Here is a 27,820-nt window from a genome sequence, read left to right on the forward strand (position 1 = left end):
TACCCTTGTCTGATTGAAGGCATCAGTCGGTCAGTTACTTACTTACTTACTCAGTCAGTCAGTAGAAAATTCCATTAAATAAACTATTTTTAAAATTCCATAGCAACTTGTTAAAGCATTTCGGGTGGATCTGAAAGCTTGTTTGGGCTTAGTTTCACCTAACCAGTACTGCCTCATCGTCGTCAGGGGAAATTGAGGCTGTTTTTTGGGTGATATCATTTCGTGGGTCACTCCTACTCCTTTGTGGTCCCTACGATAAATATATTCAACTCCTATTCATATTATTAGCAAGGCAGTATCATTTATCTGAACAACCATATGTTTTGTAACAACTGCATGTACCTACGCTAAAAATTATTTCGTATTAATTCAGGAATGGTCAGCAGTCATGCAGTGTTTGCAAAGTGAATTATCTGATTGTAAAGAGAAAATTGACCAGCTGCAAGTAGAAAACAAACTACAAGAGGTATGCAGTAAATTTGAAGATGTAGAGACATACAGTTACATTCTCCCATACATAGATGCAACTGGACAAAAATAAAGTGACATTTGGTGAACTGAAGGATGAATTATCTGAGAAGGATTCGCAACTGATGATGAATGAGAAGGAACTAACAAAACTCAGGGAGGACAACAAGCTGTTAGTGAAGCAGTTTAGAGAGAAGAAAGATAAGAGGAGGAGAGAAACAATACCTCAGGTGTGTTCCTACTAATATAATGATGTTTAATGTATTAACATGTAAACTACAGGACCAGCTGGTCCAGCAGGAGTTACTAGGAAGTGGCAGGTATGGGGAGGTGTGGAGGATCGGTTATGGTGACAAGACGTATGCTGGTAAAATCATCCACAAAAACCTACTCCCTGGATATCCTGATATCGGTGTTGACCAGATCAAACAGTTTGTGGCTGATATTGAAAACATCTATGCCATATTTGGTTCACATGAACATCCTAACATTGAACAGTACTACACTATTACACAACCAACTCCTGATGATCCTCCAATCCTTTTATCTCAACTGTTGCCTGATAATCTCAACAGTTTTACTGCTAAGATGAAAGGGAAGCTACCCATCCATGTACAACTTGACCTGTGTCTTGACATGGCTAAAGGAGTACAATACTTACATGCCAATGGAGTGATACACAATAACCTCCATGCTGGCAATGTGCTGATAAGTCAAGTTGGAAAAGCAAAGATTTCGGATTATATTTGCCCTCAAAATTCTGAACTGAATGAGAAAACAACATTACAACACAAAGATTACATGTCACCTGAACTGATCAAGAACCATGCAATTTGTTCCAGACCTTCTGATATTTACTCCTTAGGAGTTTTGTTCCTACAAGTAGCAACAAAAAGTACACCCACTCCTACTGATTCAAAAAATTCTGAACTATCTGAAGTTCAACGCCACAAACATCAACTAGATGAGATCACTACCAATCCTCTACTACCAGTGATAATGCAGTGTCTAAACATCCTACCAGCCAGACCTTCCATTGACCACTTGTGTGATCGGATCAACACTGCCAAACAAAGTCCCCAGAATGTAATGTCTGATACTATAAATCATGTTAAGGTGAGATCATGTTATGTTTTAGGCAAGGCAAACTTGTGTTTATCTTCTACAAATTTGGGATCTGCATGCAGAAGTGAGGTTATTTTTCTTAATGTATTATTAAAGAAATTGTTCAAAATCACTACAACAGCAGGATATCAGTTATATAAAGTTAGATAAAACCTTCTAATAGCTTGCACCTACATTTTAGTGTCTTTGTTGAGCAAAAAGAATTTCAGTGTTACAATATCGCAATTAATTTCTCAACATCAGTGTATAGTTATGTAACCAATATCATTGATGTTCACACGCGTCATTGAAGTTTATTTATTTATATATATTTATTATCAATATTTTCGTCAAACAGACAGGGGTTACACAAAAGGTATAAGCCTGTACAGGGTGCTTTCCTACACATAAAAAACACAAAACAAAATTGACAACAGCTACAAAAATGAAGAACACATGTATACAATAGAATTACACAAAACCACTATAGAAACATAAATCGTTTTAGTGTCTGCTTAAGATACTTGCATTAATTGAGGTGAATTGTCAACAAATGAGACAAGGTTGGAAGATTACTGAACTGAAAATAATCAGAAAATATAACAGGAGTAAAGTGCAATTAGGGAATAATTGTACGAGTAACAGTCAAAATTGCACGAGGCGAAGCCGAGTGCAATTTTGGCTGTTACGAGTACAATTATTCCACAATTGCATGAAAATGCGTGTGATTGCCTACTAATCACATAGTGACCACCCTTCATGGTTTGTAGTACACATCTATCCAGTTCTATGTGGCCATTAACTTCTACCAGGTGATTGCATCATCCTTCTTTGTTTGTTGTTGCACTTAAAAGGCTTCATGTGTCAGCACTTCTGATTGGCTACTCAAAATGTCTACATATGTTGCACTTAAAAGGCTTCTATTGTCAGCTCATTTGATTGGCTATTCATTATATCACTTTCTTGTTGCACTTAAAAGGCTTCTGTTATTCTGCTATTTTATTGGCTACTTTACAGTGCAATTACAGAAACAAGGCCATGCGATTTGGGATTAATTGTACTCCTACTATTGAGACTAATGCATGGCAAATTAAATCACTATGTGATTATTCAATTAATTTAGATATTTTTCACAAATCAATTTTACATCTTGTCATGTAGCAAACATCAATTTTTAAATTTGTGCAGCTGGGGTGCCAACAACTTAATTTATCTACTAGTGATTTTCAAATTGTTTCAATTAATGGGCTGGCTGCTGTGTTGTGTATGGGCTGGCTGCTGTGTTGTGTATGCGTAGCAGGTGTTATGGCTGTTATGGCTGGTAGTCAGCGTGTCGTGTTAGGTACAAGGGAGCATGGCAGCTGAAATAATCAGCAGTAAGTTTGTGGCAGGTGAAATGGCCAGTGGTGAAAACGAGCGTGACAGAGACAGTGCTACCAGATATATGAACAATGCTATTAATTTGATTATAAAGCCAGGGAGCACTATATTACCTGCCTGGTCTTATTTTGGTTTTGTTCCTGGTGGTGGCAGTAAGCCCAAGGATCTACAGAAGCCTGAGAATGTTTATTTAGTGTTTCAGGAAACATTGTTACCAATAAACGATACTTGGCTAACCATGAAAAAGTCAACATACTAGCCTTTTTAGCTACCTGTTTAATTTTACCATGCTACAACTATCACTTACACAATGTTACAAATATCGAGATTGAATCGAAAATCTGGCTTCAAATATCTCAACTACTAAAAATGCAATATTGCCTAACACTAATACAGCATCATAACACAGGTATAATTATGTCTCAGCTCTAAAGAAGGCCATCCAAGGCTTCTTCACTGGATTTAGTCCACTGAAACATTATTGGATCAAATGTACTTTTGACCCTCCTTGCAGCTCTGTGTTACACTGACTTCATCGTGTTAATATTCTTAGTAGTATAGAACATCCACACAATATTACAATACTCAAGACAAGGTCTCATAAGTGTTTTTCTGCAAACAACCAATAATATAAGTAAATGAAACAGGAGAGTGTTTGTTAGTAACATTTAGGACTTCACATTTGCTTGTACTGAGGGTCAATTGCCACAAGAGAGACCAGGCATAAACAAGAGCCAAATCATTCTACAAGTTAAAAAAACCCTCACCACCAAATTTGTAGAGGCTCCAATCTACTGCTTCTAAACTGCTATAACTTACACACCATACCATATAATCCTATAAAACTATATATATCAAATTACTCGTTATAGAACAAGGAATTTGATTATTGAGTTGCTGTTGACACAAGAGCAACCACAAAGCCATATACAAGTGCAAAAATTGATCTAAGTGAAACATAACGTGAAATTTCACAACTTTATAGGCTATCATGTTTATATTAATACAATAAACATCGCTAAACTGTTTATAGTTGAAGAAATCATCTTTAAGTATGGTTTTCCAGCATTTGAGCAAGTGCATATGTGCATACAGGCACGGGGCCACTATTTCGGGGTGTGCGGGGGTAGCAACACGCCACTCCAACCTATATAATCCCTCTCCTTGCTGTTCCTCTCCTTACTGTTCCTCTCCTTACTGTTCCTCTCCTTACTGTTCCTCTTTATTAGTAGTGGCATTATCACTTCGAACAATTATCTTTAATGCTTGTTATCAACATTCCGAAAGAATACGATTGCATCATCTAAGTGCGAGAGACTGGTTATCCCTATTCCCGTTCACTTAAGGCGTGCCCGCTACAGGATAAGTGCAGGAGCTACTAAATGCTCAACTGAAGTTACAGAGTGTTTAGAATGTGATGCTACAGGCATTTATATATAGAAACCTCCATATGGCAGTTGTGGCAGTGAGAGGATTAACACAATCTTCATAGGAGGATACCTCAGTGTACAAAGCAACATTATCATCATCAGTATGACTTCACAACAGAATGGAGATCATCAATAATAGCTGAAAAGCTATCTGTCTTATTATGATTAAAGTACTTGGTAAAGGCAGAGCCTGTATACCAGAAGGCCTTATAAAGGCCTAAGATGTTTACATTAACTGCACTAAGTATATTTGAAAAGTAGGAGAAAGAAGAAAAAATCCATGACTGGACCTGGGCAGCCTCGAACCTACAGCCATCCGATTAACACTCGAACGCTTACAGGAGTCTGCCAAGCGGTCTGTCTATTCGTCTGTTGGCTTTATTATGTTGCTAACTTGACAACCAAAGCGCATATCAACATGGGACTTCAACAAAATTAAGTGCTCATCATCTGGAACTCCCAAGTTTGTTGTTACAACTTGCTACATGCTTTTGTTCACTCTCTACAGAGCATTAAAGGCATTGGTGTAGAGGAAACTTGAGCTAAATTCCTGTCAAAACCACAACAAATAGCCAAAGTGTTAGAGCATAAAGGTCTAGGGTTAGATTTAGGCCTGTGCAATAATGGTAAAACCTATATCCTATATCTCGATACTAGGTGACAAATTTATTTCGATAATATAAAATTATGTTAATACAATTTGTTCTTAACTGTATATAAAAACTGTTCAAAGCGTATAAAACTTATTGTAAGAAAAACAAGAGAGTTCACAGATTAAGGTAATAAACATGACTGTTTTTCATTAACAATGTATCCAGTTACACTAGCCTTTTCTGAGGGGACAGATGTTGCAAGGATACAGAGATATTTCTTAGCAATAAGAGACAAAATAGGGAAATTGTCATCCATGGTCAAGCCACCACTGAATTTCAAATGACTTTACTCTGTGGCACAGGTAATTACTTATCTCCTTTTAAACATCCTCTTTCTTTTGTGTGGAATCCGAAGCAGTGCTGTCACTGGGGGATGATTGAATGACATCTTCTAGTAAGGATATCAGACCCTTCTTCTTTTTTGCAGGTGGATAAACTAGTGGAGGCTGTACTTCTACATCAGCTTCAGGAGATGGCTGTGGTATCATTGCTATCTCCAAAACCTCTTCTTCAATCATATTATTTATGTTATTTCTCACTGCTTGTGGGGAAAAAGACAGTGCTTTGCAACGAGGATCCAACAAACATGCTTTGTTTAGTAATAGAATCATAGCGATCTTTAAGATCAGGTACCATCACACATTTCAGCGTTTTAGTAAGAGGCTTATCTGATGGATTGTCAATCAATTCCTTTGATAATAATTTATACACAAGTGGCCTGATTGTTGAAATGTTAACCGATTTTTCACTACTTATGACCTCTGTGATTTCCAAAACTGGCTTAAGAACTTCAACACCATGGTAGATATCTCTGTGTCACTTGGCATCAAGTCGGTTCTACGTACCTCAATAAGGGAAGCACATAGTGGTTGTTGCAACTTAAATAATACTTAGATGTCAAGAACCAGGATTCTACAGGATTTAGAAAACTTGAAGGCCACGGTCTAAGGGCCTGAGGGTTTCTAAATCCCGTAGAATCCGGTGGTTCCTTGACGTCTATCTTATTTAGACTACAACTCATTATTGTAAACACTCGTTATTGTACCTTGAATTGACAGCTGCTTGTATACAATTACTGGAAACAAGCCCTCTACAGGGTGGGACCACAGTGTGGCTGTTGCTACCCGTTTAAATGCCTATGCGTTGCAAATGTTACAGGCGCATTCTATGTTTCGAAGTACTGGACTCAAGTGACTGGACTACAACTCATTGTTGCTGTTGTTGTGCCTCAACAGGTGCTTGTAAACAAGTAATGTAGTGTTAATTAGTACAAACAAGCCCATTACACCTCCTAATTCAGTAAGGCTGTTACTCTATAGCCATTTAAATGCCCGTGTGTTGCCAATGTTACAGGCATGTAGTTGTCGTGTTTCGCATTTCCTCAGAGCGTGGTCTCTATTGGACATGAGCGTGGCTCTACAAGATTTAAAGACCACGTTTTAGCTAATCAAATTTCAGTATCAAACTTGTAGTAGTCTAATGATACATTCAACCATGTAGTAGGATGAGTACGAGTGACTACATCCTGAGATAAACTCAGGTCATCAGAATGTAAATTTTGTTGTTTCTGTTTTAAAACATAAGTCGATTTGCTAGAGTGATGAAAATGGGTAACCAAATTGTGACAACGTCCAAGTGTTTTGGACACTTGTGCCACATGCATGACTTTTTAAACCTCCTCTGCAATGTGAGGGCAAAGCATCCAAACTGTTGCCAACTGAGACTTTCTATTGCATTCACAATATTACGAGCATTATCAAAAGTGACTGCTACAAGTTGTTCATCAGAAAGATCCCACTTCAGTAAACTGTCTTGAAGTTCATTAGCAAGATTTACAGTAGAGTGCTGTCATGATTTCACATGTGTCTAAGACATGACAACGAAGTTTCCAGTGTTTATCAATGTAATGTACTGTGTAGTTCACATAGCTGTGGTTAGCTCTGGATGTCCAAGCATCTGTTGTGAGTTAAAAATATGTGAGACCTCGTTGCATAGCCCATACACCCACGAGGCCATTAATCCATGAAGTGAAAACTACCCAGTAAAGTGTTAAAATGTGTCCAATCTATCTTCTATGTTTCCTTTCATTCATAACAGAATCACTTCAAAGTATTCACCAGAATGACAATTACACACAACCACAATTCCATCAATTAAGTAACATTACAGGCAATAGTGTGCAAGGGATTCTTTTATCCCTGTTCCTGTTTATGTAGGGATGTAACCATCTTAGAATAAGTGCATTAACTGCTAGAAGACACAATAAAAACCACATAATACCTAAATATTAGCACAAGGAGCATTTATAAACAAATGCGCCATATGATGTCCAATGGGTTATAAAAATTTAACTTTATTTTTTTAGAACTTAGATGGAAGTGTTTAGGATTACTTTGAATACATTGTTTTTGGGCTTTGCTCTGCCTAACCAATACTGACAAGGTGTTATAAACAAAAGGTGAGGCTTGTTTTTGCGTAACATTGTTGACAAGAAGCCCAAACCTGCATGATCTGTAATGTTACTCTAATAAAGCAGTCACATTGACTAGCGTACACAAACTACTCTAATAAAGCAGTCACATTGACTAGCGTACACAAACTACTCTAATAAAGCAGTCACATTGACTAGCATACACAAACTACTCTAATAAAGCAGTCACATTGACTAGTGTACACAAACTACTCTAATAAAGCAGTCACATTGACTAGGGTACACAAACTACTCTAATAAAGCAGTCACATTGACTAGCGTACACAAACTACTCTAATAAAGCAGTCACATTGACTAGTGTACACAAACTACTCTAATAAAGCAGTCACATTGACTAGGGTACACAAACTACTCTAATAAAGCAGTCACATTGACTAGGGTACACAAACTACTCTAATAGAGCAGTCACATTGACTAGCGTACACAAACTACTCTAATAAAGCAGTCACATTGACTAGCATACACAAACTACTCTAATAAAGCAGTCACATTGACTAGCGTACACAAACTACTCTAATAAAGCAGTCACATCGACTAGCGTACACAAACTACTCTAATAAAGTAGTCACATTGACTAGCGTACACAAACTACTCTAATAAAGCAGTCACATTGACTAGCGTACACAAACTACTCTAATAAAGCAGTCACATTGACTAGCGTACACAAACTACTCTAATAAAGTAGTCACATTGACTAGGGTACACAAACTACTCTAGCAGAGCAGTCACATTGACTATAGTGCTCTAGGCACTGTGATTGATATTTCATTTCAATTAAAGCATATTCATTACACTTTTTAGTGGCATGTGATTTTCCCAGTTCTGCAGTTAGCGTAAAGCTAAAATTTTATCGTATGAAAATTATTAATTTTATGAGCCACAAGTGTCAATAGTGCAGCAAAGAAATGACCACAAATGCCATACTGTATGTAGATATCACCTCAACTAGTACAAGGATGTTTGGCTTTCTCTGTATCAGCCACTTTGATAATCAATCACCTCTCATGTTTACTGCCTCAGTCATTATTCTCCACAGGGATTGCTGCTACAGCGCTAGTTAGTTAGTTAGTTTAGATGAGCTATAGGTATCAGTATGAAGCTTCTTCGTAGCCATGTGTAGTGCATGTGTAGTGTAGTGCAAACATGTGCAGTGCTAACAGTAGTTTGTGAAGCATCTTCGAATTGAATCGAGCAACAGTGATCCCATAATCCAACAGTGGTCAACACTAATACTCTTGATTATTATTTACTCTTGGCATGAGACAGATGACCACTAAATACACACCATGATAATATAGAATATTTGGCTCCTCATGACCCTGGGCATTATACTAAGGTGACCATTAGCACAGGTTCCACTCTATCTGCATGTTTTAAGATACAGTAGAACATCTTACTCACGTAGTTATGGACAGACAGCACATACAAACACACATGTAGACATACAAATCTATTTCAGGAAACCAGTTGCAGCAACAACCGTGACTGTGTTTCACCTTAGTGTAACCAGTAGACTAAAAATATCACATGTACTTGTTAAAACAGTTGCTAGTATTTACATCAAAAGTGATAATCAACAATTACCCTCTAGTGGTGTTGTCTCACTTCTGTACTACTAACATGTGACCTCCATGTGTTGTGTGTAGTGTGACTGGGGGTGTGGTTGTTTACTACTTGGTAACACTAAACAGGTTTAATAAACTTGTTATCTTCCAAGTTACTATACTAACAACACCTCACATGATCAAACAACACACAACACAGTCACAACATGGAGATCACTCAGTAGTATCCTGATAATGACACAATGTTTTACTGACACACTCTCATAGTATACTGGACCAATCACAACAAACTGTGTGAAATTTTAATTGAACAATAAACAATTGATATAGATTCTAATTGTTGTGACAAACTACAATGTAACAGCTCAAATTCTAATTAACAAGCAGTTCCCAATTGTCATGTTTTAATATTTTACCATAAACATCAACACTGTATGAATAACATGTTGCCATGACAATCACTAATAATATTATACAAACTCACATTATTGTAGACTTCATTGTGATGTAATCCATTTCTGTAGGAGTTTCCAGAATTAGGACTTTACCTAAAAAGTGAAAAATACAAGATGAAGTGGATCAAATGTCAGGACCTTCCAGTACCAATGAGGATGGCACATGGTACTGTCATCAATGACATACTCTATATTGGTGGAGGGGAGTGTCCAGATTATAATGATCAGTATTATGTGTTTGCCTACAACCTGAGGGAGAACAAGTGGACTAAACTACCAGCTGCTCTCCCACAATGTTATGGAGTTGTTGTCAACATCAATGATGTGTTAACTGTGATTGGTGGGAGGGACTATAATACTCATCGGCCAACTAATAAAGTACTAACACTAGAAGAAGATAAATGGACTACCTTATATGGTGATATGAAATGTGCAAGGTACAGTCCTTTAGTAGTACCATACCACCAGTATACTATTGTAGCTGGTGGTAAAGATGAAGATGATGTAGTACAAGACAGTGTTGAATATTTTAATACTAACACTAATCAATGGACCAAAACTAAAACATGTCTCCCCCAACCAATGTGGATGATTAGTGCTACAACCTGCAACAACTCCATAATCATCACAGGATATGATGGTGCAGATAACAAACGTTACACTACAACATACATTACTACTATAGATAGTATAGTACAATCTCATGATGATAACAACAAATGGAGTGAACTACACCAAACACCATATTGGCACACTACCATTGTCCCCCACACCACCCCTCCTGTTATTGTAGGGGGGAGTGATGGATACAAGACACAAGACAACATCATGTTATATGATGATACTAGCAACAGTTGGAGGACAGTAGGATCCCTCCCCATCAGATGTGCCCAAACAACAGTAGTTACACTAAATAACAACATCATTATCGCTGGAGGATATACTGATGGTAGGAATATAGAGACAGCTAGAGCTACCACCCTCACCAGTGTGATGATTGGACAGTTTGATAGAGTATAAATACATATTTGAATTATTATTATTCAGTTGTTGATTATTTGATATACCAATACAATAGTATTATGTGTACTTTTTAAATAATATTTCTCAACTTTACACTAATACCTTCACAATAGCTTGTAGCATATTTGTATAATTAGTAGAATGGCCGATTTTGCTAAGTAACAAATAAAATAATCATTTTGTGATAAAAGCACCAACCAACTTGTGGAAATTGAATAAGGTACAGTGTATATATACTAAATGATTTGAGATGCCACATCAACATCATTGCCTTAGGGTACAATTTTGGAGAGTTTGAAATTTTGGAAACTTTAAATCTATATGTACTAGATAAAGCACTGCCGCGAGTGCTATACGGGAAATATAGCACGAAAAGAGTGGGCGAGAGACAAATATAGCACGAGGCAAAGCCGAGTGCTATATTTCGTCTCGAGACCACTCTTTGAGTGCTATATTTCACGTATAGCACGAGCGAAAGGCAGTGCTTTATCTGGTATAGAGAACTGTCAACTTGAGGTACACACAAGACACACGAAACAATTAGAAACTCACGGAGGAGTGTTATCATCGGTAGAATAAGCATTGCGCCTGTGTTTCGCCTGCGTTGCACTGTGCTACGCCTTTATTAGTCGTTTTGTGAGTCTAGTCCCTCTTCTCAATACGTAAAGTTTTTGATTGTGGTATATTAATAAGCATATTTCCGTGATATTCCTAGGACTTGTCCGTTTATGTGAGCAAAATGTACTAAGAACGTTCACTGCTGCTGACCACAAGAAACCATCATCGAAATCTTCAAGTGTGTCTATAAATAAAATCCAGTGGTTTTCATCTTACTGGTTGGGTTGACTGGTCAGCCAGCACAGTCAGGCTATCAGCCTACACTGGCTTGGTTGATTGGTTGTACTGACCAAAATGAGTGATTACTCACTCAAAGTAAGCTATCAGCCTACAAAATAGACCTAGCAGTTCTATAACTACCTGATAAAGAACTGTGGTCTACTTAAAGTGTTCTATAACTGCCCAAAGTGTTCTATAACTGCCCAATATAGAACACTTGTGCCTTTATGGTGAATATAGAACACTTTTTTGCTTTGATACTCCCACGCAAAGTTCTTTATATATATATATATATATACATATCAAGACACACGGTAGTGTGTCGTGCGGCCCAAGAAGCCGGCGCGCCACACCGTGAGTATATTGACAGGAAGAACGAAAACGTCATTTTCACACCTTTGTATCTCGGTGATCACTTATCTGATTGGAACCAAATTTGCTACACAGTTGCCCGCCAGCCAAGGGAGTCTACATTCCAAATTTGAAGGAAATCGCTCAAGCCATTTCCGAGATACGAGCTGCCAAAGTTTCGTTTTTTTTTCTTCGTTTTTTTTTTCTTCTTCTTCTTCGTCTTTTCGCACACTTGCAAAAATTGCTGTAACTCGCAAACGCGTACTCCGATCGCCTTGAAATTTGGCACACAGAAAGGGAGTCCAAAGGCGAATCCTAGCATCAAATTTGGTACAAATCCAATGAATGGTTCAGGAGTTATGACCGATTATTCGCGTAAAACAAGATCGATTTGTTGTCACGCCTACAGGGTAAACCGCTTCATGGAATGAGTTGAAAATTGCTATGTAGATGGAGTAACCATCGTAGGAGTGCCTTTTGGTGGTTTGAAAGGAATCGAGATAAAGACCATGGAGATATGACACAAACCCCAACCTGTGTCACAATTACGCGATCGATTTTTTATAAATATAAAAGTATTAGTTTTCACGCCTACTAGGCAAACCGCTTAGAGCAATAAGCTGAAAATCGGTGTATAGCTGGAATAATCTTCATTGAAAGTCCTTGCAGTAGTACAGAAGAATCGGATTACAAACCACTGAGTTGTGATTCGAAAGCCAACTCCGTGTAGCAAATGCGAGATCGAGATACTCTAATAGAACAGTCACCCTAATAGAGCATTCGGCTAATTTATTTATTCCATTATAGAATTTTATTACATCACAAGTTATTCTGTAGGGAGTTCAGCTGCAAACAGTTAATCTTATAGACAGTTCAGCAAGAAGACAGTCACGATGTGGAGAGTTAAGCAAATATATCACTATAGAGATTCAGAACATTACAAGTCACACTGAAGAAAGTTCAGCTATAAACAAGTCATGCACTGTGTAGAGAATTCAGCTACAATTAAGTCACTCTCTAGAGAATTCAGTTACACAGAATTCAGCTACACACAAGTCACTGTGGAGAGAGTACAGCTACAAACAAAGTACCCTTTAGAGTGATCAGCTACAAACAAAACACTTTGCAGGGTGTTCAGCTGCAACAAATCAACCTTTAGAGCGATCAGCAATGAACAAATCAACACAAATCTACCTGTAGAGAGATAAGCTAGAAACAAATCACCCTGTAGAGAGTTCAGCTACAAAAAATCACCCTGTAGAGACATCAGCTAGAAACTAGACACAATGTAAGGAGTTCAGCTACAAGCAATCACCCTGTAGAGAGTTCAGCTAAAACAAATCAACCTGCAGAGAGATCAGCTGCAGACAAATCACCTTATAGAGAGTTTAGCTACAAACAGATTACATGTAGAGAGATCGGCTACAAACAAATCAACCTGCAGAGAGATCAGCTACAGACAAATCACCTTATAGAGAGTTTAGCTACAAACAGATTACATGTAGAGAGATCGGCTACAAACAAATCAACATGCAGAGAGATCAGCTACACACAAATCAACTTGTAGAGAGATCAGCTAAAACAAATCAATCTGCAGAGAGATCAGCTACAAACAAATCACCTTATAGATAGTTCAGCTACAAACAAATTACCTTGTAAAGAGATCCGCTACAAACAAATCAACCTGCAGAGTGATCAGCTACACACAATTCAACTTGTAGAGAGATCAGCTACAAACAAATCACCCTGTAGAGAGATCAGCTAGAAACTACACACAATTTAAGGAGTTCAGCTACAAGCAAATCACCCTGTAGAGAGTTCAGCTACAAACAAACCAACCTGTAGAGCGATCAGCTAGAAACAAATTACCCTGAAGAGAGGTCAGCTACAAAAAATCACCCTGTAGAGATATCAGCTAGAAACAAATCACCCTGAAGAGAGGTCAGCTACAAAAAATCACCTTGTAGAGAAATCAACTACAAACAAAACACTTTGCAGAGAGTTCAGCTACAAACAAATCAACCTTGTAGAGAGATCAGCTACACACAAATCAACTTGTATAGAGATCAGCTACAAACAAATCACCCTGTAGAGAGATCAGCTAGAAACTACACACAATGTAAGGAGTTCAGCTACAAACAAATCACCCTGTAGAGAGATCAGCTACAAACTACACACAATGTAAGGAGTTCAGCTACAAACAAATCACCCTGTAGAGAGATCAGCTACAAACTAGACACAAAATAAGGAGTTCAGCTACAAGCAAGTTACCCTGTAGAGAGTTCATCTACAAGCAAATCAACCTACAGAGCAATCAGCTAGAAACAAATCACCCTGAAGAGAGGTCAGCTACAAAAAATCACCCTGTAGAGAGATCAGCTAGAAACAAATCACCCTGAAGAGAGGTCAGCTACAAAACAATCACCCTGTAGAGAGATCAGCTAGAAACAAATCACCCTGAAGAGAGGTCAGCTACAAACAAAACACTTTGCAGAGAATTCAGCTACAAACAAATCAGCTTGTAGAGAGATCAGTTACACACAAATCAACCTGTCGAGAGATAAGATAGAAACAAATCACCCTGTAGAGAGTTCAGCTACAAGCAAAACACCCTGTAGAGAGTTCAGCTACAAGCAAAACACCCTGTAGAGAGTTCAGCAACAAAGAAACCACCATGTAGAGAGTTCAACTGCAAACAAATCACCTTATAGAGAGTTCAGCTACAAACAAAATCACCCTGTAGAGAGATCAGCTAGAAACTAGACACAATGTAAGGAGTTCAGCTACAAGCAAAACACCCTTTAGTGCGTTCAGCTACAAACAAATCAACCTGCAGTGAGATCACCTACAAAAAGCACCTTGTACAGAGTTCAGCTACAAACAAATTACCCTGTAGAGAGATCAGCTACAAACAAATCAACCTGTAGAAAGATCAGCTACACACAAATCAACTTGTAGAGAGATCAGCTACAAACAAATCACCCTGTAGAGAGATCAGCTAGAAACTAGACACAATGTAAGGAGTTCAGCTACAAGTAAATCACCCTGTAGAGAGTTCAGCTAAAACAAATCAACCTGCAGAGAGATCAGCTACAAATAAATCACTTTATAGACAGTTCAGCTACAAACAAATTACCTTGTAGAGAGATCGGCTGCAAATTAATCAACCTGCAAAGAGATCAGCTACACACAAATCAACTTGTAGAGAGATCAGCTACAAACAAATCACCCTGTAGAGAGATCAGCTAGAAATTAGATACAATGCAAGGAGTTCAGCTACAAGCAAAATCACCCTTTAGTGAGTTCAGCTACAAACAAATCAACCTGCAGTGAGATCACCCACAAAAACGCACTTGTACAGAGTTCAGTTACAAACAAATTACCCTGTAGAGAGATCAGGTAGAAGAATTCACCTTGTAGAGAGTTCAGCAACTAGGGACCCGCCGATTATGCTCATAATTTTACCTATTATGCTATGCTGCACTGCTCAAAAATTTACCTATTATGCTTAAATTTATGCTCAATACTTACCCATTATGCTCAAATTATGCCCAATTATTTATGCCTCAGTTCTCATGCTCTGCTAATAATTTCCAATCTATGGATAAATAATAAGTGGCTGAAGCACAAACTTACTTGTCAAAATGCATATCACAGAAAAGATCGATATACTCTAATAGAACAGTCAGCTATGTGATTGTTCTATTAGAGTTACTGACTGTTCTATTAGAGTATATCGATCTTTCTGTGATAGCTATTTTGATAAGCAAGAATTCATACTATTACACAAATATTCTACCTATTATGCTAGCATTATGCTCAATGCTTTCAGACACCTATTATGCTCATAATTATGCCAGAATAATCGGCGGGTCCCTATCAGCAACAAAGAAACCACCATGTAGAGAGTTCAGCTGCAAACAAATCACCCAGTAGAAAGATCAGCTAGAAGAAGTTACCTTATAGAGAGATCAGTTACAAAGAAACCATCATATAGAGAGTTCAGCTACAAAGAAATTACCCCGTAGAGAGTTCAGCTAGAAGAAGTCACCTTGTAAAGAGTTCAGCTACAAAGAAACCATCATGTACAGAGTTCAGCTACAAAGAAACCACCTGTACAGAATTCAACTACAAACAAATCACCCTGTATAGAGAAGAAGTTACCTTGTAGATAGTTCAGCTACAACAATTCACCCTGTAGAAAGATCAGCTAGAAGAAGTCACCTTGTAGAGTGTTCAGTTACAAAGAAACCATCATGTAGAGAGTTCAGCTGCAAACAAATCACTCTGTAGAGAATTCAGCTACAATGAAACTGCCATGTAGAGAGTTCAGCATCATACAAACCACCTTGTAGAGAATTCAACTACAACAAATCACCCTGTAGAGAAGAAGTTACCTTGTAGAGAGTTCAGCTACAAAGAAACCACCATGTAGAGAGTTTAGCTGCAAACAAATCACCTGTAGAGAGTTCAGCTAGAAACAAATCACCCCGTAGAGAGATCAGCTGGACAAAGTCACCTTGTAGAGAGTTCAGCTACAAAGAAACCATCATGTAGACAGTTCAGCTGCAAACAAATCACCCTGCAGAGAGTTCAGCTACAAAAAAATCACCCTGTAGAGAGTTCAGCTAGACGAAGTCACCTTATAGAGAGTTCAGCTACAAAGAAACCATCATGTAGAGAGTTCGGCTACAAAGACACCACCATGTAGAGAGTTTAGCTGCAAACAAATCACCTGTAGAGAGTTCAGCTAGAAACAAAATACCCTGTAGAGAGACCAGCTAGAAGAGGTTACCTTGTAGAGAGTTCAGCTACAAAGAAATCTTCCTGTATATAGTTCAGCTACATTTCAAGTCACCTAGTAGAGAGATCAGCTGCAAAAAAATATCCTGTGGGGCATAATGGGCATGTAATAAATATATGTATATAATTTGTATAATTACTAATAAAATCAAAAATAATTGAAGTACAAAATTCTTCTTTAAGTTCTTTTCTTCTTCCTGTAGTAAAGAAAAAAACACATGGGTTAAAAAGCCCCAAAGCCAGCCATAGGCCGGCTTTGCAGTATACAAATACAAAAAGAAGTGATATCTAATCAAAAACAGCCAAGCTGTAAAAAAAGGTGCGGCCCCCAAAATGGCCATGGTGAAAAAAGATGTGAAATCCAAGGTGGCGGCCAAGAAATGGCTGTGATGGTAGGTTAATGGTTACATTTTAATAACAACAATTCAGGTGAATTTGGTGCCAAGACCAAGCGGCACAAAATTCACCTGAATTGTCGTTATTAAAATGTAACCATTAACCTACCATCACAGCCATTTCTTGGCCGCCACCTTGGATTTCACATCTTTTTTCACCATGGCCATTTTGGGGGCCGCACCTTTTTTTACAGCTTGGCTGTTTTTGATTAGATATATATATCAAGACACACGGTAGTGTGTCGTGCGGCCCAAGAAGCCGGCGTGCCACCCGTGAGTATATTAACAGGAAGAACGAAAACGCAATTTTCACACCTATGTAGCTCTGTGATCCCTTATCTGATTAGAACCAAATTTGCTAGAGAGGTGCCGGCCAGCAAGGGGAGTCTACACACCAAATTTGAAGAAAATCGCTCCAGCCATTTCCGAGATACGAGTGAACAAAATTTCGTTTTAATTTCTTCGTTTTTTTCTTCTTCTACTTCATTTCGCACACTTCGCAAAATCCGCCATAAAACACGAATGCGTGCTCGGATCGGGCTGAAATTTGGCACACTTAAAGGGCTCATTAAGGCGGATCTTTGTACCAACTTTGGTAGGAATCCGATGAACATTCACGGAGTTATGACCGATTATTTGCGTAAAATAAGGTCGAAGGTCTGTCACGCCTACAGGGTAAACTCCTTTGAGGAATCAGTTGAAAATTGCTATGTAGATGGAGCAACCATCGTAGGAGTGCCTTTTTGTGGTTTGAAAGGAATCGGGATAAAGACCACGGAGATATGACACAAAACCCAACCTGTGTCAAAATTACGCGATCGATTTTTATGAATAAAAATACTATTAGTTTTCGTGTCTATCAGGCAAACCGCTTAGAGCAATGAGCTGAAAATCAGTATGTAGCTGGAATAATCATCATAGAAAGCCCTTGCGGTAGTACAGAAGAATCGGATTACAAACCACTGAGTTATGATTCGAAACGCAACTACGTGTAGCAAATGCGAGATCGAGATACTCTAATAGAACAGTCACCCTAATAAAGCATTCAGCTGCATTTATAATTTACTCAATTATATTACATTGTAAGTTATTCTGTAGGGAATTCAGCTACAAATAAGTCACCCTGTAGTCAGATCAGCCAGAAGAAGGTACCTAATAGAGAGTTCAGCTACAAAGAAACCATCATGTAGAGAGTTCAGCTCAAACAAATTGCCCTGTAGAGAGATCAGCTAGAAGAAGTTACCTTGTAGAGAGTTCAGTTACAAAGAAACAATCATGCAAAGAGTTCAGCTGCAAACAAATCACCCAGTAGAAAGTTCCACTATGAACAGATCACACTGTAGAGAGTTCAGTTAGAAACAAGTCATCTTGTAGAGAGATCAGCTAGAAGAAGTCACCTTGTAGAGAGTTCAGCTACAAAGAAACCACCATGTAAGAGAGTTCAGCTGCAAACAAATAACTTGTAGAGAGTTCAGCTAGGAACAAGTCACCCTGTACAGAGATCAGCTAGAAACAAGTCACCTGTAGAGAATTCAGCTACAAACAAATCACCCTGTAGAAAGATCAGCTAGAAGAAGTTACCTTGTAGAGAGTTCAGCTACAAAGAAATCACCATGTAGAGAGTTAAGCTGCAAACAAATCACCCAGTAGAAAGTTCAGCTATGAACAGATCACCCTGTTGAGAGTTCAGTTAGGAACAAGTAATCCTGTAGAGAGATCAGCTAGAAGTATCACCTTGTAGAAAATTCAGCTACAAACAAATCACCTGTAGAGAGTTCAGCTACAAACAAATCACCCTGCAGAGAGATCAGCTAGAAGAAGTCACATTGTAGAGAGTTCAGCTATAAAGAAACCACCATGTAGAGAGTTCAGCTGTAAACAAATCCCCTGTAGAGAGTTCAGCTAGAAACAAGTCACCCTGTAGAGAGATCAGTTGGAAACAAGTCATCCTGTAGAGAGTTCAGCTAGAAGAAGTCACATTGTAGAGAGTTCAGCTACAAAGAAACTACCATGTAGAGAGTTCAGCTGCAAACAAATCACCCTGTAGAGAACTCAGCTACGAACAAATCGCCCTGTAGAAAGATCAGCTAGAAGAAGTTACCTTGTAGGGAGTTCAGCTACGAACAGATCACCCTGTAGAGAGTTCAGCTACAAACAAATCACCCTGTAGAGAGCTAAGTTACAAAGAAACCACCATGTAGAGAGTTCAGCTGCAAAAAATCAATCACTCTGTAGAGAGTTCAGCTAGAAGAAGTCACCTTGTAGAGAGTTCAGCTGCAAATAAATCACTCTGTAGAGAATTCAGCTACAAACAAATCACTCTGTAGAAAGATCAGCTAGAAGAAGTTACCTTGTAGAGAGTTCAGCTACAAAGAAACCACCATGTAGAGAGTTCAGCTGCAAACAAATCACCTGTAGAGAGTTCAGCTAGAAACAAGTCACCCTGTAGAGAGATCAGCTAGAAGAAGTCACCATGTAGAGAGTTCAGCTACAAAGAACCCGCCATGTAGATAGTTCAGCTGCAAACAAATCAGCCTGTACAGAGTTCAGATACAAACAAATCACAGATCAGCTGGAAACAAGTCACACTGTAGAGAGATCAGGTAGCATAAGTTACTTTGTAGAGAGTTCAGCTACAAAGAAACCACCATGTAGAGAGTTTAGCTGCAAACAAATCACCCAGTAGAAAGTTCAGCTATGAACAGATCACCCTGTTGAGAGTTCAGTTAGGAACAAGTCATCCTGTAGAGAGATCACCTAGAAGTATCACCTTGTAGAGAGTTCAGCTACAAACAAATTACCTTGTAGAGAGATCGGCTACAAACAAATCAACCTGCAGAGAGATCAGGTACACACAAATCAACTTGTAGAGAGATCAGCTATAAAAAAATCACCCTGTAGAGACATCAGCTAGAAACTAGACACAATGTAAGGAGTTCAGCTACAAGCAATCACCCTGTAGAGAGTTTAGCTAAAACATATCAACCTGCAGAGAGATCAGCTACAAACAAATCACCTTATAGAGAGTTCAGCTACAAACAAATTATCCTGTAGAGAGATTAGCTAGAAACTAGACACAATGTAAGGAGTTCAGCTACAAGCAAATCACCCTGTAGAGAGTTCAGCTAAAACAAATCAACCTGCAGAGAGATTAGCTACACACAAATCAACTTGTAGAGAGATCAGCTACAAACAAATCACCCTGTAGAGAGTTCAGCTACAAACAAACCAACCTGTAGAGCGATCAGCTAGAAACAAATCACCCTGAAGAGAGGTCAGCTACAAAAAATCACCCTGTAGAGATATCAGCTAGAAACAAATCACCCTGAAGAGAGGTCAGCTACAAAAAACCATCTTGTAGAGAGATCAACTACAAACAAAACACTTTGCAGAGAGTTCAGCTACAAACAAATCAACCTTTAGAGCGATCAGCAACAAACAAATCAACCTGTAGAGAGATATCTAGAAACAAATCAACCTGCAGAGAGATCAGCTACAAACAAATCAGCCTGTAGAGAGATCAGTTACACACAAATCAACCTGTAGAGAGATAAGCTAGAAACAAATCACCCTGTAGAGAGTTCAGCTAAAACAAATCAATCTGCCGAGAGATCAGCTACAAACAAATCACCTTATAGATAGTTCAGCTACAAACAAATTACACTGTAGAGAGATCAGGTACACACAAATCAACTTGTAGAGAGATCAGCTATAAAAAAATCACCCTGTAGAGACATCAGCTAGAATCTAGACACAATGTAAGGAGTTCAGCTACAAGCAATCACCCTGTAGAGAGTTTAGCTAAAACAAATCAACCTGCAGAGAGATCAGCTACAAACAAATCACCTTATAGAGAGTTCAGCTACAAACAAATTACCCTGCAGAGAGATCAGCTAAAACAAATCAACCTGCAGAGAGATCAGCTACACACAAATCAACTTGTAGAGAGATCAGCTAGAAACTAGACACAATGTAAGGAGTTCAGCTACAAGCAAATCACCCTGTAGACAGTTCAGCTACAAACAAACCAACCTGTAGAGCGATCAGCTAGAAACAAATCACCCTGAAGAGAGGTCAGCTACAAAAAATCACCCTGTAGAGATATCAGCTAGAAACAAATCACCCTGAAGAGAGGTCAGCTACAAAAAATCATCTTGTAGAGAGATCAACTACAAACAAAACACTTTGCAGAGAGTTCAGCTACAAACAAATCAGCCTGTAGAGAGATCAGTTACACACAAATCAACCTGTAGAGAGATAAGCTAGAAACAAATCACCCGGATGAGAGTTCAGCTAAAACAAATCAATCTGCAGAGAGATCAGCTACAAACAAATCACTTTATAGATAGTTCAGCTACAAACAAATTACCTTGTAGAGAGATTGGCTACAAACAAATCACCCTGCAGAGAGATCAGCTACACACAAATCAACTTGTATAGAGATCAGCTACAAACTAGACACAATGTAAGGAGTTCAGCTACAAGGAAATTACCCTGTAGAGAGTTCATCTACAAACAAATCAACCTGTAGAGCAATCAGCTAGAAACAAATCACCCTGAAGAGAGGTCAGCTACAAAAAATCACCCTGTAGAGAGAAACAAATCACCCTGAAGAGAGGTCAGCTACAAACAAAACACTTTGCAGAGAGTTCAGCTACAAACAAATCAATTTTTAGAGTGATCAGCAACAAACAAATCAACTTGTAGAGAGATCAGCTACAAACAAATCAGCTTGTAGAGAGACCAGTTACACACAAATCAACCTGTAGAGAGATAAGCTAGAAACATCACCCTGCAGAGAGTTCGGTTACAAGCAAAACACCCTGTAGAGACTTCAGCAACAAAGAAACCACCATGTAGAGAGTTCAGCTGCAAACAAATCACCTTATAGAGAGTTCAGCTACAAACAAATTACCCTGTAGAGAGATTGGCTACAAACAAATCAACCTGTAGAGAGATCAGCTAGAAACTAGACACAATGTAAGGAGTTCAGCTACAAGTAAATCAGCCTGTAGAGAGTTCAGCTAAAACAAATCAACCTGCAGAGAGATCAGCTACAAACAAATCACCTTATAGACAGTTCAGCTACAAACAAATTACACTGTAGAGAGATCGGCTACAAATTAATCAACCTGCAGAGAGATCAGCTACACACAAATCAACTTGTAGAGAGATCAGCTACAAACAAATCACCCTGTAGAGAGATCAGCTAGAAACTAGACACAATGCAAGGAGTTCAGCTACAAGCAAATCACCCTTTAGTGAGTTCAGCTACAAACAAATCAACCTGCAGTGAGATCACCCACAAAAATGCACCTTGTACAGAGTTCAGTTACAAACAAATTACCCTGTGGAGAGATCAGGTAAAAGAATTCACTTTGTAGAGAGTTCAGCAGCAAAGAAACCACCATGTAGAGAGTTCAGCTGCAAACAAATCACCCGGTAGAAAGATCAGCTAGAAGAAGTCACCTTGTGAAGAGTTCAGCTACAAAGAAACCATCATGTACAGAGTTCAGCTACAAAGAAACCACCATGTAGAGTGTTTAGCTGCAAAAAATCACCTGTAGAGAGTTCAGCTAAAAACAAATCACCCTGTAGAGAGATCAGCTAGAAGAGGTCACCTTGTAGAGAGTTCAGCTACAAAGAAACGACCACATAAAGAGTTCAGCTGCAAATAAATCACTTGTAGAGAGTTCAGCTACAAATAAATCCCCCTGTAGAGGGATCAGCTAGAAGAAGTCACCTTGTAGAGAGTTCAGCTACAAAGAAACCATCATGTAGAGAGTTCAGTTACAAACAAATCACCCTGTAGAGAGTTCAGTTAGAAGAAGTCACCTTGTAGAGAGTTCAGCTACAAATAAATCCCCCTGTAGAGCGATCAGCTAGAAGAAGTCACCTTGTAGAGAGTTCAGCTACAAAGAAACCATCATGTAGAGAGTTCAGTTACAAACAAATCACCCTGTAGAAAGATCAGCTAGAAGAAGTCACCTTGTAGAGTGTTCAGTTACAAACAATTCACCCTGTAGAAAGATGAGCTAGAAGAAGTCACCTTGTAGAGTGTTCAGTTACAACGAAACCATCATGTAGAGAGTTCAGCTGCAAACAAATCACTCTGTAGAGAGTTCAGCTACAAAGAAACCGCCATGTAGAGAGTTCAGCCTCAAACAAACCACCTTGTAGAGAATTCAACTACAACAAATCACCCTATAGAGAAGAAGTTACCTTGTAGAGAGTTCAGCTACAAAGAAACCATCATGTAGGGAGTTCAGCTACAAAGAAACCACCATGTGGAGAGTTTAGCTACAAACAAATCACCTGTAGAGAGTTCAGCTAGAAACAAATCACCCCGTAGAGAGATCAGTTGGACAAAGTCACCTTGTAGAGAGTTCAGCTACAAAGAAACCATCATGTAGAGAGTTCAGCTGCAAACAAATCACCCTGTAGAGGGTTCAGCTACAAAAAAATCACCCTGCATGTAGAGAGTTCAGCTAGACGAAGTCACCTTATAGAGAGTTCAGCTACAAAGAAACCATCATGTAGAGAGTTCAGCTACAAAGAAACCATCATGTAGAGAGTTCAGCTACAAAGAAACCATCATGTAGAGAGTTTAGCTGCAAACAAATCACCCTGTAGAGAGACCAGCTAGAAGAGGTCACCTTGTAGAGAGTTCAGCTACAAAGAAGCCATCCTGTATATAGTTCAGCTACATTTCAAGTCACCCAGTAGAGAGATCAGCTGCAAAAAAAATATCCTGTGGGGAATAATGGGCATGTAATAAATATATGTATATAATTTGTATAATTACTAATAAAATCAAAAATAATTGAAGTATTACAAATCTTCTGTAAGTTCTTTTCTTCTTCCTGTGGTAAAGAAAACAACACACGGGTTAAAAAAGCACCAAAGCCAGCCATAGGCCGGCTTTGCAGTATACAAATACAAAAAGAAGTGATATCTAATCAAAAACAGCCAAGCTGTAAAAAAAGGTGCGGCACCCATAAAGGCCATGTTGAAAAAAGATGTGAAATCCAAGGTGGCGGCCAAGAAATGGCTGTGATGGTAGGTTAATGGTTACATTTTAATAACGACAATTCAGATGAATTTTTGTGCCACTTAATTCATCTGAATTGTCGTTATTAAAATGTAACCATTAACCTACCATCACAGCCATTTCTTGGCCGCCACCTTGGATTTCACATCTTTTTTCACCATGGCCTTTATGGGGGCCGCACCTTTTTTTATAGCTTGGCTGTTTTTGATTAGATATATATATATATATATATATATAGCTGGTCCAGAAGCCATACATTCACATACAAATTGTTTTCTGCTTACACAGCATATGACTTTATTTCACTATTTCATGTGCTAGAAACATCAAAATGTGGTAAAAACTGGTTTTGTTATTCTTGCCTTAATACCATACCTGTTTCACTGCCCATACAAAAGTCTCAATAGTAGCAGTGAAATTTATCCCGTATTTCACTGACAGCAGTGAAAAAGTTGTAATTGCAAGTTCATTGGCTAGAATTTACGTTAACAATGTAGCGCCAATTAGTGTTGACGCGTGTTTAGTACATAGTGACAAATTGCGTACATAGCAACGCTAATGCATAGCATGCAGGGAGAATGGTATTAACTGGGAATAGCATGGGTAGCAGTGAAATTTGGGATAAATACCACGAGTGTTGTATTGGAAATGGTAAATTTCACTCGGCTTCGCCTCGTGAAATTTATCCCCATTTTCCAATACAACACTCATGGTATTTATCCCAAATTTCACTGCTACCCATGCTATTACTAGTACAAATAGTACAGGTGTAATCCAATAGAAATAATATGTTGCACATCTATGGCTTTATCTATTCTCACTACCACAACATGTTAAATGTTTCAACAGGAATTTGGACCAGTTAAATTATTGGACCAGTTAAATTATTGGACCACACTGATAAGCTATAACACATGTACATCAGCTGGTAATGACTAGTAGTAGTGTGATCAACTGACCACAATGAAGACTACTCTAATTGTACACTGAAATGTTATCTATACTATACTGAAGTCATTCGGTGGCCATTTTGTTTTCTGTCTGCACATAATTAGTTTTGGTTGGCATCCTTTAATATTGGTAAGTACTGTATAGCGTAAATATTTTGAGGGACAAATTTGGGCAATGTTATATGTTGCAAAAAAAAAATTTTTTTCAGATTTTGCAAACACTTCCAAAATGTACTAGACTATACTATGGAGGTCTGAAAATTTCAAAGATTAAATTTTTGCTGATATATAACCCCCAAAACCATGAAATTAGCAAAAATCTCCCCCCTCAAAATATTTAGGCTATACAGTATACACCATAAGAACTTGTGCACCAAATATGGTGCTTTTATCCACCCTGGGACAATAATTTTGCTAAGCCACCTCACCATATTCCCCAATAATTATGGGGAATTGCCATGGACTTCCTGAAATCACTTGTAAGTTTACAACAAACATTTTCAAATAAAGTGTTAGTGACCAATTATTGACTTAACAATTTCCTATAAAACTAATGAGTTCTTCCATAAACTCATAATATTTTTATTTGCTAGGCTGCTCTACTGGTTTATGTCCCCCTTTTAAAGGTTGTTAATTGTCAGAGAATGATTTACAACAGACTAGGTCAATGCTTCCTGTTGTAAGTTTACGTAAAGCAAGTAGCTACATTTCTGTGGAGAAAAAGGTGACAAATAACCAAAAAAGGGCATATACGTATTCGAGTGCTGCAAACAATGGAAACATATTGCCTCAGGTTTTATAGATCCTTACAACTATGATGAAGTCTGAAACATGTCTAACTATTAAGGCTTTACAGCACAAGTGTTGACATATAAGCTGAATCAGTTGCTACATGGTTCGCTGAATGTACCTTTGTTGTACTGATAAAGATAGTATTTCATACTGGTTGTGGCCATATCTCACGTTCCAATTATGCACTTGATCTGAAAGTTTGTGGGTATTGCATCATCTATGGCAGGATAGGGCAGTTTTCAAATTCATTTTAGCACCACATGGGCCAATGTTTAGTAGCACTTTGAAGCCCTTTAAAGGCCAGAACTGTTTTAATAACAGTAAGAACAAAATGAATTTTGAAGCTTTTAACAATATCCCTTATACTTAGTAGCAGAAATGCAAACATGTTTGTTCTAGGCCTAGTTTGTTCCAGTACAAAACCATCGATAGTGAACACATGTTCACCTCTTTGATAGGACTGTTTTTGGTGGGGGCTCATGTGAATGTGAACTGATATAAATAAACACTTCATTGTTTTCTTGATGATCATGATGTAGCTAAAGCAACTGATTATTGATCAAGTTTCATCCTTTAACTCATAACGTGGTGAAGAAAAGTCCTACAAACTCATCAAATGAAATTCTGTTGTTAGCATAAGGTGCCATAGCCCCTCCATAACATATAGCATTGTTGCTGTTAAATGTTAAAGTCATGTGACAGTTGTTATTACAGTACAATGCTCCTTGAACAAGTGGACTAAACTACCAGCTGCTCTCCCACAATGTTATGGAGTTGTTGTCAACATCAATGATGTGTTAACTGTGATTGGTGGGAGGGACTATAATACTGGTGAAGCAACTAATAAAGTATTAACACTAGAAGAAGATAAATGGACTACCACTACCTTATATGGTAATATGAAATGTGCAAGGAACAGTCCTTTAGTAGTACCATACCACCAGTATACTATTGTAGCTGGTGGTCAAGATGAAGATGGTGTAACACAGGACAGTGTTGAATATTTTAATACTAGCACTAATCAATGGACCAAAACTAAAACATGTCTCCCCAAACCAACGTGGGCCATTAGTGCTACAACCTGCAACAACTCCATAATCACCACAGGATATAATGGTACAGATAACAGTCGTTACAATACAACATACATTACTACTATAGATAGTATAGTACAATCTCATGATGATAACAGAAAATGGAGTGAACTATGCCCTACACCATATTGGGACACTACCATTGTCCCCCACACCACACCTCCTGTTATTGTAGGGGGAGAGGATGGACAACACAAGACACAAGACAACATCATGTTATATGATGATACTAGTAACAGTTGGAAGACAGTAGGATCCCTCCCCATCAGATGTTCCCAAACAACAGTAGTTACTATAAATAACAACATTATTATTGCAGGAGGAGGTAGTTATGTTAGGAATGTAGAGACTGCTGATACTACCAGCCTCACCAGTGTGATGATTGGACAGTTGGATAGCGTATAAAACTTACAGTGTTGCGTTTATTTCAATTACAAATAATAATTCAATGAGTTAAAGTTATTCGCAAAACGCATTTCAGTATTTAATACACTTGTGCAGTGGAGTAGTAGCTACTACTTAAGGTAGCAGTCAAGTGGTCACCAAAAAGTATAATTTAAATGCTGTTTCTCTCTCCATACAGAGCTCAGGGAGAAGTCTACTTTGGAAAAAGATCATTGGCAGGTCTACTGCTAAAACGCAGTTACTGTATACAACAACAGCATGAAAGCTATAATTACAAGGCAACAGGTGTAAGCTATATCCAAGTCTAGCTAGCATTCATTTTGGCCTTTTTCAATGAACTGTTGTGGACAATTCTGTACAAAAAGTAGAGTGGTGAAACATGTGCTTGATATTGTGGGGTACATACTGTATTTCTTGGTTAAATGCTACACTTTAGTGGTCACCACATTTGAATAGTGGCTGTACTGTGCCTTAAAGATAGAGCACAAACACTACCCTAATAAACACTGTAGATATATATGGTCCTCAATTATTAAGGTTTCTGGTTATGAAGATAAAGTAGACTGTCCTGTA

At 38.3% G+C, this 27,820-nt stretch overlaps 2 protein-coding genes across 2 annotated transcripts in view; both read left to right on the forward strand.

Moving 5' to 3' along the window:
- Positions 1-10,601, forward strand: part of LOC136256336 (uncharacterized) — a 78,912-nt gene extending 68,311 nt beyond the window's left edge. Inside the window, exons 10-13 of the mRNA XM_066049269.1 lie at positions 374-466; positions 522-698; positions 751-1,584; positions 9,616-10,601. Of these exons, the coding sequence (XP_065905341.1) occupies positions 374-466; positions 522-698; positions 751-1,584; positions 9,616-10,566 (2,055 nt within the window). The 3' untranslated portion in view covers positions 10,567-10,601. The remainder of the gene's footprint in view (positions 1-373; positions 467-521; positions 699-750; positions 1,585-9,615) is intronic.
- A 14,004-nt stretch (positions 10,602-24,605) lies between these two features.
- Positions 24,606-27,247, forward strand: LOC136255158 (kelch-like protein 31). The gene is made up of 2 exons (XM_066047878.1): positions 24,606-24,657; positions 26,463-27,247. Exons 1-2 carry the CDS (start codon positions 24,606-24,608, stop codon positions 27,245-27,247), a joined length of 837 nt encoding a protein of 278 aa, XP_065903950.1.
- The last annotated feature ends 573 nt before the right edge of the window (positions 27,248-27,820 follow it).

The sequence above is a fragment of the Dysidea avara genome, chromosome 5 (assembly GCF_963678975.1).
Source record: "Dysidea avara chromosome 5, odDysAvar1.4, whole genome shotgun sequence".
Lineage (NCBI taxonomy): Eukaryota > Metazoa > Porifera > Demospongiae > Dictyoceratida > Dysideidae > Dysidea > Dysidea avara.

Bases quoted from the DNA above. Each gene is read 5' to 3' on its own strand.
- LOC136255158 (XM_066047878.1), top strand. From the start codon at position 24,606: ATGGGTAGCAGTGAAATTTGGGATAAATACCACGAGTGTTGTATTGGA. The intron at 24,658-26,462 runs GTAAATTTCACT...TTGTTATTACAG, and splicing joins CGAGTGTTGTATTGGAAATG to TACAATGCTCCTTGAACAAG.